The sequence below is a fragment of the Falco biarmicus genome, chromosome 9 (assembly GCF_023638135.1).
Source record: "Falco biarmicus isolate bFalBia1 chromosome 9, bFalBia1.pri, whole genome shotgun sequence".
In the NCBI taxonomy this organism is placed as follows: domain Eukaryota; kingdom Metazoa; phylum Chordata; class Aves; order Falconiformes; family Falconidae; genus Falco; species Falco biarmicus.
Window position 1 is genome coordinate 9,509,844 of NC_079296.1, and position 12,301 is coordinate 9,522,144.

Below are 12,301 nucleotides of genomic sequence, written 5' to 3' on the forward strand. Positions count from 1 at the left end.
CGTTGTCTTTATATCTGCCCTTTAGTTTCTTTCTCAGTCTTCACTTCCAAGTCCTCTCTCAGAGGACCTATTGCAAAAAATGTAGTGCGCCGGCAGCTGCTACCACACCAGGGGGTGTCCCGACGTGTCAATTTAACAGAAATACACTTGGCTTTGGAATATAATTGTCAGATCATGGAGTGAGCTTCAGGACCACCCTGCATTTTTTAAATGGATTTATTGATAGCAATGTTTAGGGCTGCTCTCAGCAGTTTATAGTGGGGTATAGGTGTTCCTTTTGTTTGTTATCTCTCTCTCTCCCAGAGCTTAAAATTCACAGTAAACAGAGGGCTGACAGCTTGAAAAATGCTTTAAAATGAGGTTCTGATTCTTTCAAGTATTCAAAAGACATAGTCTGAGAAAACACTTGTTCTGAAGTAAATTATGAAACAACAATTCTTGCTAAAACCATAGCTCTTCATGCTGACCTTGGCTGGGATCGTTCTGAAAGAGCAACAACAGCCTCCCCGAGGAGCGCGTGGTGGTGCGAGTTACGGCAGCTACTGGGGTTACACCACCGCAGCCAGGATCTCACCTCACTGGTGTTCAGCTCCTGCACATCGCACGGGCTTGAGCAAACGGCTTAAAGGCTTGTGACTTGTCGTCGTCTTCTGTAAAACGAGGCGTTGGCCGCCTTAGCTTGGGCATCCCTGCCGGTCACCCTTTGTAAATTGCTCTGAAGCACTTGGATGGAAAAGTAGTGTAAATCTTTGCCACTAGGAATTGTTTGGGGTTTTAGGAGGGTATTGTCATCTCTAAATCTATATGGGTTTATGCTCTCGTCTCTTGGATTGGATGTGTCAGGGGAATTTGCTTGAAACTTGACATCCAGCCCAATTATTGTGATAATTCTGTATTCTGCTGTGCGGTGGCTGAGGAGTAACCAGGCTGCTGGTGGCCCTGTTTGCGTCGCCTGGGTACGGTGCTGAGATATGGTCAATGTTTGAGGGTATCCTTGCCTTTGTGGGCAGCAGAGCCCCCCAAGCACACCCTGCAGTCCCCAGCCAGCTCTGGGAGCACCAGCTCTGGTGCCTGTTCCCACAGCGCAGCGATGCCTTGGGAGAGGGGCTGGGATGGAGCCCAGCAGGTCCCGTGGAGCTCCTCGGTCTGCAGGACGTGCCCGGTCCTGACCAGCCAGGGGGTGCATTTGCTCTCCTGGTGGCGTGCAGAGGTTAATCGCTGGTCGTGGCCATGTGTGACTCTGTAGAGCTGATGTGGGTCCAGTGCCGGCCTCAGGCAAGGGAGCAGCCTTGGTGGTGCGGAGGGTGGCTGCTGGTGGTGCTGGGCTCTGCCTGGGTTTGGCCAAGGTCCTTGTCTCCAGCCTGGTGTCTGGCAGCCCCGTGGAGAGCCCGTCTGGCACAAATCAGGTCCTTCTGCACTTAGGTCGCACCATTTCCTAATTTCTACTTAGGCAAGGTAAGAGTGAGGGTTTTCTGCAATTCCTGGATTTTCTTTTTCTCTACCCCTGAGCCAGTCAGGCAGCATCTGTGAAATTCATGTTTTGTTTCCAGTTGCTTGCTGAAGGCACTGAGAAGGCGTGTAAGGACTCTGCTTTCCTTTTCTGTGGCAAGACAGGTCTTGGAGAACATGCGCCGCTAAAAGGATCCCATTCCTCATCCTGATGGTGCTGTAAAGGGTGTCAGGAAACGCAACTCAAATAGGAAAGAAACTTGAAAAATGCTTTTTCCTTTCCTTTATAAAGAGTGAAGCTTACCGTCCAGCATCTGCTGTTTATCAGTGGCCAGTAATGGCTGATGAAGCCAAATTTCTGCAGCATGGAAGCATCATCCTGATACAAAAGAGGCTGGATCTGCTTTGTGTCATGGAAAACAACCCTGAATAGTCGAGAGATCCTTCTTCCAGCTGTCTTTCTCCCACATTATCTTTCTATCCCTTTGTACACCAGGCCAAATCTGTCTTTTGACATTTGGAAGGGCAGAAAGTCGGCAGCCTCGAGGTTAATCCTAGTGACCTTTGCGTTAGTCAGCTCGCAGACCTCCTCCTCCTCCTCGTACAGTGAGCTTGCTGCTGGGGTAGGTGCATTTCAGAGGAAGAGAAGCTATTTGATGACCTGTAGTTTATTTTTGTGTGTGTGTAGACAGTTATCTGTACCTCAGTGCACAGTGGAGTTGTAATTTTTTATTACATCCCTTTTTGAAGCTCAGATTGATGTATTGGGGCTTCAATTTGTAATTATTCGTATACACTTTTGGGGAATGGCTTGTGCCCTGCGTGTTTGGGCTGTTGTCATGAGCGGAGCATCCATTGCCACGTGCCGGTAAACCAGGCTGAAACTTGAATTCCAGTGTCAGCCGTGCAGTCAGGCTCCTGGAGTCCCTGTGTCTTTCAAAAAAAGCGGATTTGATTTCAGGCGATATCCAAGAGGTAAAATAACAGAGAAAAGACTAAACTGTTTAACCTTAAAGATAAAATTACAACTTTGACATGGTGTTTTACTTTTGGTGCTGTTCTGTAGAGGCTGAGGGAGAAAGGTAAGGAATGTGGGCTCTTCCTTGGAAAAGATGATGATAACTTGTGTTTGGATACCTAATTCAAGTCTTATCCAGGTCAGCCCTAGAGCATGTTGTTTGAACAAACGAAACCCAAGCCCTAAAAATAAAATTGTGAGTTCCCACTATTTGCTTTTGTTGAGCAAACCTCATGAGACGTGGCTGTGAACTCGTACGGAAGGCCTCCAACTTTCTGTTTGCAAACGGTTGGTAATAGACTGCAGAGTAATTGCTCCTAAGAGGCTTTGCTTTGATTTCTTCGGGAAGAACCATCTTGTGTATTGCCCGAGAGCTCAGCCATATTAATTGTGTTTATGCATCTGTTCAAAATTCTGCCTCAAAGTGCAATTGTCTTAAACACAGACAGAGCCACGTGGCTGTTCCCAGATCTGAATGCTAATTGCTTGGTGAGTTGTGTAATGGTTGGGTCATCACATGCACATAAAAGCCGTGTTCATACGGCTTGGCAGCCATGTAATGCTTAATGATCTGATTTTTCTTTTTCCCATCTGTGGCACCTATGTAATTGCTCATTTGCTCCTATTTGCTATGGAGGTTGAAGATTTTAATGGCTTCTATTAAATCCTCCAAGCAGCAGGAGCTTGGGAGGCATCTACTTCAAAGTTATGACTTTAAAATAAAAATAAAAAATAGTGCAAGTGGTTTTATTTGGACTGTCCTGTCCTGATCTCCAGTCTTCAACCCACCAAACTCATTTATTCATAGCAGTACTTTGATATACAGTTGAAATTAAACAAGGAGGTGGTGGAGCTGTGGTTTAACACTTGTTACTAGTTTTGCATCTCTCTTTATCAGCTGAAAAAACATGTGCCACGTTACAGAGCTGCGAGTTTGAGGGAACACTTTCCACGTAGCAATCATGATGCTCTGCTGGCATGGCCATGTGCTTTCGAGGAAGGCTGTAAAGCTCTTGCATTGCTGTGATTTTTAGGTGTCTATGTCTAACTTTATGTGGGCAGTGAGCTTTCCCGTTAAGAAAGAGGAGATTGGAGAAGCTGTAATTAATCTCAGTTAGATTCTTTCAAGTGCTGTGCTTTTGTCTTGTGCAGCTTCTAGACCCTGTGCTCAAAAGGGGCTCTTCTAAGACTTTTCACAAATAAGTCTCAAAGGGGTGGGGGAAGGAGGATATGTTTGTTTTCCAAAGAAATTATCTTTCCTTGCAGGTAACTGAATTTTTTCTTGGCTCAGAGTAAGAGGCAGGATTTTGTTTGGCATCCCCAGCAGAGCGCGGTTTGCCATTCAGCCTCTCTTCCCTCCTTCCTTCTCCTGCATGCACCTACCGGAGTGTGCTGGCAGATGGGATCAGAAAAAAAACTCTGGTGTGTTTTCTGATTTACTTTTACCCTGTCTTTATTTTGCGTTTTTTCTCCCCTCTGATGGCTTACTCATGTAGCCCTTCACACCCCCGGACTGGGTAGACCTGACAGCCCTCCTGGAAGGGCTGAACAGTTTTTGCTCATTTATTTCTGTTAGGCCCAAATCTCTCTGTTTAAAGCTTGTTCTAAAGTTAGTCTATAAAGCAGAAACAAGATCCGTGCTAAAAGGACATTGTATTTGGATTTTCTTGCAGGAAGGTGGTTTCACTGGGGCTGTCATAAAATAGGAATTGCTTTTTCTGCCGAACGCGGCTGCGCTGGGTGCACAGGTTCATGTGCGATCTGTAGTGTTTGTAATCCATAAGGGTAAAGGGCAAGTGGCTCCTTAGCTCTGACTTAAAAATGGAGGGGAAGGTGGGAAGAATCCAGGTCCCTGGATCAAGACGCCTGTATCTGGGGATAGTTTTCAAAATGGGCAGCGGAAGGGAGAAAGCTTCCTTCAGGGCAGCTGCTGGGAAAGATCTTGCTGGTAGATGGTAGGATGAGCACCCGGTAATGGGGGATTATTCCCTCTACTTAGCTTACAAATGGGGCTTAATTAATTAACATTGTCCAGATTGGAAGCTTTCTTGTAAGTGCACAAGCAGTAGCAGCCAAAATGCAGTGGTCTGTTTTCTGTTATCCTTTTGAGCCGACAGATAATCACTGTAATTATTCTGGGAAACTTCTGATACTGGGAAGTTTTGTGGTCGGGAAAGCTGGGAAATAATGCTATCGGAAAGATACAAGTACAATTAAATTCCAAAGCGATGTTGTACCTATTGTTGCAGCTGCAAAAGATTGAAGGTGTCAAATTGGAGAGAATACCGTTGCAACTTGTAGGTGACTTGCTTGATTTCGAAGTCAGTGACTGTGCCACTCAGTGTCAAGATCAGCAACAAAACACACACCAAAAAATGCTGCTTCTTACACAAAGAAGTAACGTCTCTTTATCTTATGTGTCAGATACCACTCTGTATAGCCCTTAATTTAAGTAACAACTAATCTTCCTCCCTGCTCCAATACAGCGAGCACCTCCAGAATAACTCTGAGAGGTGTCTACCACCACCACCACCACCACAAAAGATGTTCAGATAATATTGTGTAGTGAATGTAGCCGTATCTGTTCATCTGAGACCTGCTGATAGTCACCAGCCCCAGGATCCCGGTCCGAGAAGCCCAGGTGAGCCCGCATGCTGTGCCTGGCGGCATTTCGGGACGTGGTGTCCATTCCTGTGGGCTGGAAGCTCAGTCACCTTCTAGTTGTTTTCTGCTACGTTTTCCCTACTGCTTTCAAAGCAGCCGTGGGGGAACAGTTGCCCAATGCACCACTTTTGCACATCTCTAAAGCCGATACAGTAAATGCGTGTTCATCTGCGCTTGCCCCATAAGCTGGGTGGTCTAACAACAGCTTGTAACGTGCTTTGGATCAAAGCCGTTATAGCGAGGAAAAGCCGGTTTTACTCCTATAGCTTTGCTTCTTCAGGAGTTTTAAAGTTGTGAGGGTGCCTTAATTCAGGTTTGTTAGGCTCTAGTGGAGCTTAAAGTCCCCTTGGCAGTTCCTCTATTATTTTTTTTCTGCCTACTTTGCCAGTGAAGTACATGAGGAAGGCGGTGCAGAAGCTGCGTGTCCCGCTCCGGGGAGGCTTTGGTTAGATGCACAGCAGAGCTCTGCAGCAGCCGTGACCTTAATCCTGTTTTTAACCAAAGGAAACAGCATCTCTTCAGTGCATTCACAGAGGGCTCCTTCATCCTGATGAGTCAATTAGGAGGAGAGATGGGTGCCGGGGAGGCTGAATGCTTGAGCTGTATTTTCTCCTCCTTTCTGAAACTGAAGTGGGCTTTGGAGGTGAGCAGCGTGGTCACGCTGCAGCCTTGCCTTGCTGCTCCGTTGGTCACGGGCTGAAAAACAAGTGTCCCCTCCCTGCGTGCTCACGGTATCACGCTTATTCTTTCTCATGCTGACAAGCAACATCCTATTGATTTGTTAAATGTGGCTTGTGGAGAAAATATTGGTGCATAGGCTCTATTTTTGTATTAATTGTGTTTTCTTCAGCCCCCTGATCCGAGCACAGAGGACAGCCTGGATTCCTGCTGACACTTTAATCTCGAACATCCTGCTGCATTTGCTCGCTTCTTCCTGAGAGTCGTATCTAATCTGAGCTCTGGCAGGCACGTGTGGAGCTGACACATGCACGTCTCGCAGAAGAATTTTTCTTTTATCAGTTGTGCTCTGGCCTTTGTGCATTACAGTCGCATGCCAGTGGCATTTCCCCGGGAGATGAAAGCAGGGCTTGTTTCAGGAGCAGGAATTTTCCTGCAAGACCTTCTGCCAGAAAGGCTGTGTCCTCTGCTTGCTGTGTGGTGTTATTTCAAGGAAGGACGCCTTCTACCCCATCACTTCTCTCCCTGCTTCATGGTCATTTATTTGTGACGGTTAGTAGTAAAGAAGAAACGGTGCTTGGAACTTTAAGAAGCACAGCCCTGCTTTTGGAGGGTTTTTAAGCACATCGAGCATGAGTTCGGTGGGTAGTGCAGCGGGCGGCGCTTCGGGGCAGCTGATGCACAGAGCAGCCTGCGACTTGCCTTGCTCAGATCAGGTTGTGAGGACGTGGCAGGCGTGAAAATGGAGTGTGGCTCTGCTTTCCAGTTCCTCCTCCAACTGGTTGGTGCCGTTTCTGCTCTCTCTGCAAAGGGCGCTAATTAATCAGGCCTGTCCTAGGGAGTGATGGGTGATGAAAAGGAGGTTTTGTTAATAGACTCGCACTTCTTGGGCAAATCTTTGGGTTCTGGTGCAAATTATTTGAAAATAATCTTCTAGGTCGTTTGTCCTTGGTGCCAGGAGGCCTTGTCACTGTCCTGGGGACAGGCGTTAATCCTGGCAGGGGAAACGCTCCATCCAGCTGCACTGTCAGGCAGCGTTAAGGCAAAGGACAGCTATGGGTGTAGCTCCGGGACGTACTGTGCATCTCCCATGGGAGTCACTCCTTCCTCCTGTCGAGGCGGGCTCCCCCGTTCCGCCTTTCTTCTGGAGTACGTGACATCCAGCTCCGCGTCCACCAGGTAACGGGGGATTTTCCCCCTCCCTTCCTCCGCTCCACACGAGTGCTCTGGCGCTGATGTGTACGTACAGCGCAGACACAAGCCACCTCTGTGCTCCTCTTGCCACGCACCTGTATTCCCACATGCTGCCCGAAAGAAACTGCGCCTGGTATTACAAGAAGTGCACGATCCCTGGGTTGGGTTTTTTTTCTGCTTGATCCCAGGGTGGGTTTTTTCTTCCCTGCTCTGACCATTACCAGGGCCCTAGCTCCTGGCTTCGGTGTCTCCGTGCTTGTAGCAGAGCTGCCCGCGGCGGCTCCCCGCGATGCACCGCGGGCTGCGTGCCGCTTGGCAAGGCGCCGGCACACGGCTTCCCTTGGCAGCCTGCCCGTGTTTACGTACGCCGGGAGCTGTGAAAAAGTGGCCGAGAGCAAACCAACTGCGAGGAGCTGTTGAGAAGTTTTGCGGTATTAGCGTTGCTGGTGTTATGATGGCCTGAAGCTGTAGGGAGAGGGGAAAAAACCCAACACGTTCCTGTTCTTCGGGAGGCTGGGTGGTACATGGAGAAACGGGACGAGTTCGGGTGTCTTAGCCTTTCTTCAGGGTTTAGTTTGCACAAATAGATTCAGCCACCAATGCTCCTGTTCGGGGTGCCTCGACTGGAACAATGAGTTTTGTATAAATGTATAAACTTAACTTGGGGTGGCAGTTTCTAGGAGGTCCCTTTCCGAGCAAGAAAGGTGCTTTTGTTCCCATCTTGCAGGTCGGTGCCGTGAGATGGATGCGGCTGCTGGAGATGCGTGGCTGTTACCCGTGAGCTGATACTGGCAGGGGCTCTGCTGCTGCCCGACACAGAGGTGATGGCTTGCCAACAGGAGTCACAATCTTGTGTCGTTCATTTGAGGGCATCATACAGCCAAATAAAAAAAGTAAAAAGAAATCCAGAGTGAGCACGTCAAATCCCCCGTATCTTAAGGACATGTGAATGGGGAGATCCAGTTTCAGAAGAGGTTAAAAGGAGCAAATCCAGTCTGCAGCTAGCCCTGGCCAGTTTAACATTGCCCTCTAACTGGAAATGCTTTACAAATCGGTCTTAATAAATCCACGTGATGTAGCTTTCTCCAGGAAGCAAGTTGGATGGCATGAGGTCCATCCTCAGCGGAACACCGGTGCCAGCCCGTGGCTCACACGCAGGGATAAGGCAGCAGTATGTGCCGGGCGTGGGAAGAGATCGCAAAAATAATTGCAATCATGAAAGCCTAAAACCAGCGGGCTCCTCTGGCAGGGATAAAAATACCATTCTTTTAACTTGGGGCATCTTACGAGAAGAAGCAATAGTAAAGCAGGGGAAGGAGAATTTGGAGAGGAAAACTAAATGGGCCATTTTCTGCTCGTGGGTTGCAGCAGCGCAGGTCTGTCATGAAGTCACTTACACCAGTATAACCGAGAACCTGTCTCAAAACGCTTCAGCAGCTGGAGGGGATTTATTTAGATGGAAAGAATGTGTTCAGCATAGCTTGGCCAAATGACACCTATGGTGGACTTGGCAGCTGTTAGCAAGTATTTATAGGATGTAAACAGCGAGGGGAAGGAGGACAGAAATAGAGCAAACTGGCGGGGAACAGAAAAATGAGATGAAAAGGGGAAAAGGAAGATTTTTACTGCTGTATAGCTTAGACTGCAAAGCATCCATCCAGGTGGAATGAACTAATTGACGTACTTGGTATTAACTGGACAAAGCATTTGAAACCAGAGAACATAATTTTGTACTGAAAAGAAGGCAGTCGGCCTCCGTGCTAATTTTTCTTGGTTTTGTAATGGTTCTGTAGAATGGAGAAGGATCCTTCTCCCGTTAGGGGATCACTGCTTATAAGATCAGATCAAACGCTCCAGCTCTGTGCTCTCATTTCTGGTCGTAGGTAGTGTCGATTGCTTCAGAAATGAGTTATTTGCAGAAATTAGCAAGGTTGCACCTCTGATTTTTCCTATTTAGTGGCCACTGACAGCCTGGTTTCTTTGCTTCATCCTGTCCATGTTTAAATCCATTTGTGATGTGACCTCTTCAGCATATGGTAACAGCAGTTTCTGCAGTTTGTGCTTTGCATACATGTGTCTGTGTGTAAATTCTTTCCTTTACATTGAACTTTCTGCATGGTGATATCGTTGGCTGGCCCTGCGTGTCCCCCATCAGTCGTGATCTTCATCAGTCGGAGAGTCAGCTCTAGTTTCTTCTCATGTGAAGTCCTTTCCATATTCTGGTCATCTTTTGTGCTTCTGTCATATTCTAGTTTTGCCTTTTTTTTAAAAAAAATATTTATTTTTTTATAAGTGAGAAGACTGAGCTTGCTTGTAGTTTTCAAAATGCTGGTCCATCCTGGATGTATGTTCTTATGTTTTCTGTTTCATTCTGCTTTCTTTGACTGCCTTTTGAATTTGTGCTGAACGTTAGGTGAATATTTTTCAGAGAATGTCCGCAGTGGTTCCAAAATCTGTCCGTGTGAGCAGAGCTAGTTAAGAGCTCGTTGCTGTGGGGGCATTGCTACTTCAGTTTTTCTCTTGTCCCATCAGCGTTGAGGTTCATCTGTTGTTTATCACTTGAATCCTTCATTGCTCTGAGCTCCTTCTGCACGTCTTGAAATCAAGGAATACATTTACTATCCTAAAGGAATTTGTATCATTCTCAGATGTTGCCTCCTCATCTGCCCCTTGCCTGGGGCTGTGTACAGGTGAAACTGCTGCCTTCTCGTCACTGTTTGTCTCTTCTTGCTCTTTGCTCCATCTTCAAATTCATTATTAATCCGTGTGGTGACCCATCCCGTGATCCCAGGCTGGCTGAGTTTCCCTCAAGAATCGCTGGAAAAGAAACGTGTGGAAAAGTCTCTGAAATCCAGCTGTTCTTGGCTGCTTTGGAAGAACCCTGCTAGATTTTTTGATGCATCGCGCTCTTAAAGCTGTGTAGACTTTTCCCTCGTGTATCCACTGGCTTGGCCCTTGGCTGTTGTTTTTGTATCGCTGCCTTTCGTACGGAAGTGATGCTGGGTGGTCTGTATCCCCTAGGATCCTCAGGGGGGGCATTTGAAGCTTTCTGCACTCACAATGTTTGTTTCTGGCATCAAGGCTTGTTTAGCAATAGATTGGCAGTTCAGCTAGTGCACGCTTGAGTTCCCTTAGAAGATGGCATTCGGGTCTTTATGCTCTTTCAATGGCTGTTTGTCTGATCATGTCGTGGTTTTTTTTCTTTTCTTGGCACAGAGGATGCTCCCAAGTGGGAGTCATCAGAGCGCTGATTGAAGCCGGCATCCCCGTGGATATGATCGGAGGAACATCTATTGGCGCTTTCATGAGCGCCTTGTACGCCGAAGAGCGCAGCTACAATCAGATGAGGATCAAAGCCAGGCAGTGGTCCATGGTAAGTGCTGGAAACGTTGCATTTCTCAGCTGGAGGGCGAGAGCTCGACGGCGAGCCTGAGCGGGCAGCAGCGCAGGGAAGGCGCAGCCACCTGCGTCCCGGTGTCTGTAGGAGAGGGACCCCTGCCTGGTGGGACGGGAGCAAACTGGGACAGCTGCTGGCTGGCACACTGGTGGCCAGCACGAGCCCCCGAGGAGGCAGGAGTCGAATGCTTGACTTTGCACGAGTTCTAGTCACACTATAAATGTAGAGGGATGCTGTTTAAGTGTGTTAGCCTGTGTTTATATTCTCTTTTTTACCTGCTGGACTCTGTTTCCTTTCCAACTCTCAACAAATGTGTTTCTCTTTTGTATAATTTTCTCTCTTTCATTCTCACATGCTGTCATTTTTCAGTGGAACTGATTGACAGAGGTAATCCTTCTCTAAACTACATACAAACTGTGTAATTCGTGGTGTAGCCCGAGCGCTCCAGAGTTGGCGGTACTCTGGCTCCGGAGAAATTTTACATTTTCAATATTTATTACAAAACCATATTTTCATAGTGAAACCAAGGTTTGGGAAGGTGGTTTGAAATAGTGACTCCTGTGGGGGAATTTATCTATTAAAAGATATTGGGGGACAGTTGTACCAGTACCGGATTGCACTGGTTCACATGGACTCCACGTGGAGATCAGCGTTATTTCTGAAGTTTGCTACTTACAGCCCTGTGTCTTCCTGTGAAACCCACATTTTCATGTTGGTTTTCTTATTAGAAGGGAAGGAACACAAAGCGAATTTTCTAAATTATATTAAGCTCTGGGTGTGCTTAAATCTTGAGGTTTGGGGGGAAATAGGAGCCTGTAGCTGGCACGTGTGTGCTGCTTACCCTTCCCGAGTGCCTTCCAACCTGCCACGGCTCTGAGACAAAACCCACTGTGTCTTGATAAGATGCCAGCCCCTTTGCAAGCTGGACAGTCTGGGGCATTAAAATACTTCTTGAGGCCCCAGCATGGTTGTGCTGTCATGGTGAGCCGAGAGCTGTGGGACTCTGTTTCATGCCCCCGTCACCGTTTGCTAGAAGAAAGTGGATTTTGTGCTTTTTATTTTAAGAACTGCCTGTGCCTGGCTGGGTTGGGAAGTGCCCGAATCATAAACTGTTTACGATACAGAGCAGTTTGCTGGAATGGCAGGCGTGGAGGAGGTTAGGGACATAAAACCAGCTGTACTGAATCGTGTCAGACACACGTTTAACCTTGCGCTCTTTATTCCCCCCATTGGTCACTACCAGGCATTTACAGGAGAGCATCTGGGCAGGGTGAGCAGGGTGATGCTTTCCTCGCCCCCAGCAAGCCGTGGCTCGCTGCCCTCTCCCCTTTGCGCTTGGTTGGGCTACAGTGATGGAATTTTCCTCCGTGCATTTGTCCAAAGGATCCTCTCCTCTTGTTTGTTAACTTGTCAGATCTCTTTTGCACCGGGGGTGATGCAGAGCTGGAAATGCTATTTTCTCAGGGCTGTGCTCCCATCAGAGGCAGCTTCGTTTCCAGCGTTGCAGATCTTGAGCTTGCCAGCCTAATCTGGAATAACACTTGCTTTTACCAGGCATAGTTAATGATGAAATGAAGGAGTGTTAAATCTATTGATATACTTTTGAACACAAACTGCAAAGCTCAGAGTATGTTTCACAAAGGAAAAGGCAGGTTTTGGCCCAGCCTCGGGCTGTTTCAGATATTGGTACCTTGAAATCTGCAAATAAGCAGCTGGAGGAGAGGTTAATGACCTTTCTTAGAGCAAACATTTCATCTTATTAATGAAGAATGGATTTTCTTGAGGTTTTTCATGAGTGTTCTGACAAGCTTGCCAGGCCCCCATCCAAACCAGAAATTGTTTAAGGGTTTGAGAATGAAAAAAAGACCGCTCTGTTTGAAGCCCTTTTCACTGTTAACAGC

At 47.3% G+C, this 12,301-nt stretch overlaps 1 protein-coding gene across 5 annotated transcripts in view; it reads left to right on the forward strand.

The window, feature by feature from the left end:
• The window catches only part of PNPLA7 (patatin like phospholipase domain containing 7), a 125,492-nt gene that overhangs the window by 81,910 nt on the left and 31,281 nt on the right, over positions 1-12,301 (forward strand). For all 5 annotated transcript variants that reach the window (XM_056352666.1, XM_056352662.1, XM_056352665.1 and 2 more), the window contains exon 27: positions 10,220-10,376. In XM_056352666.1, the coding sequence (XP_056208641.1) occupies positions 10,220-10,376 (157 nt within the window). The remainder of the gene's footprint in view (positions 1-10,219; positions 10,377-12,301) is intronic.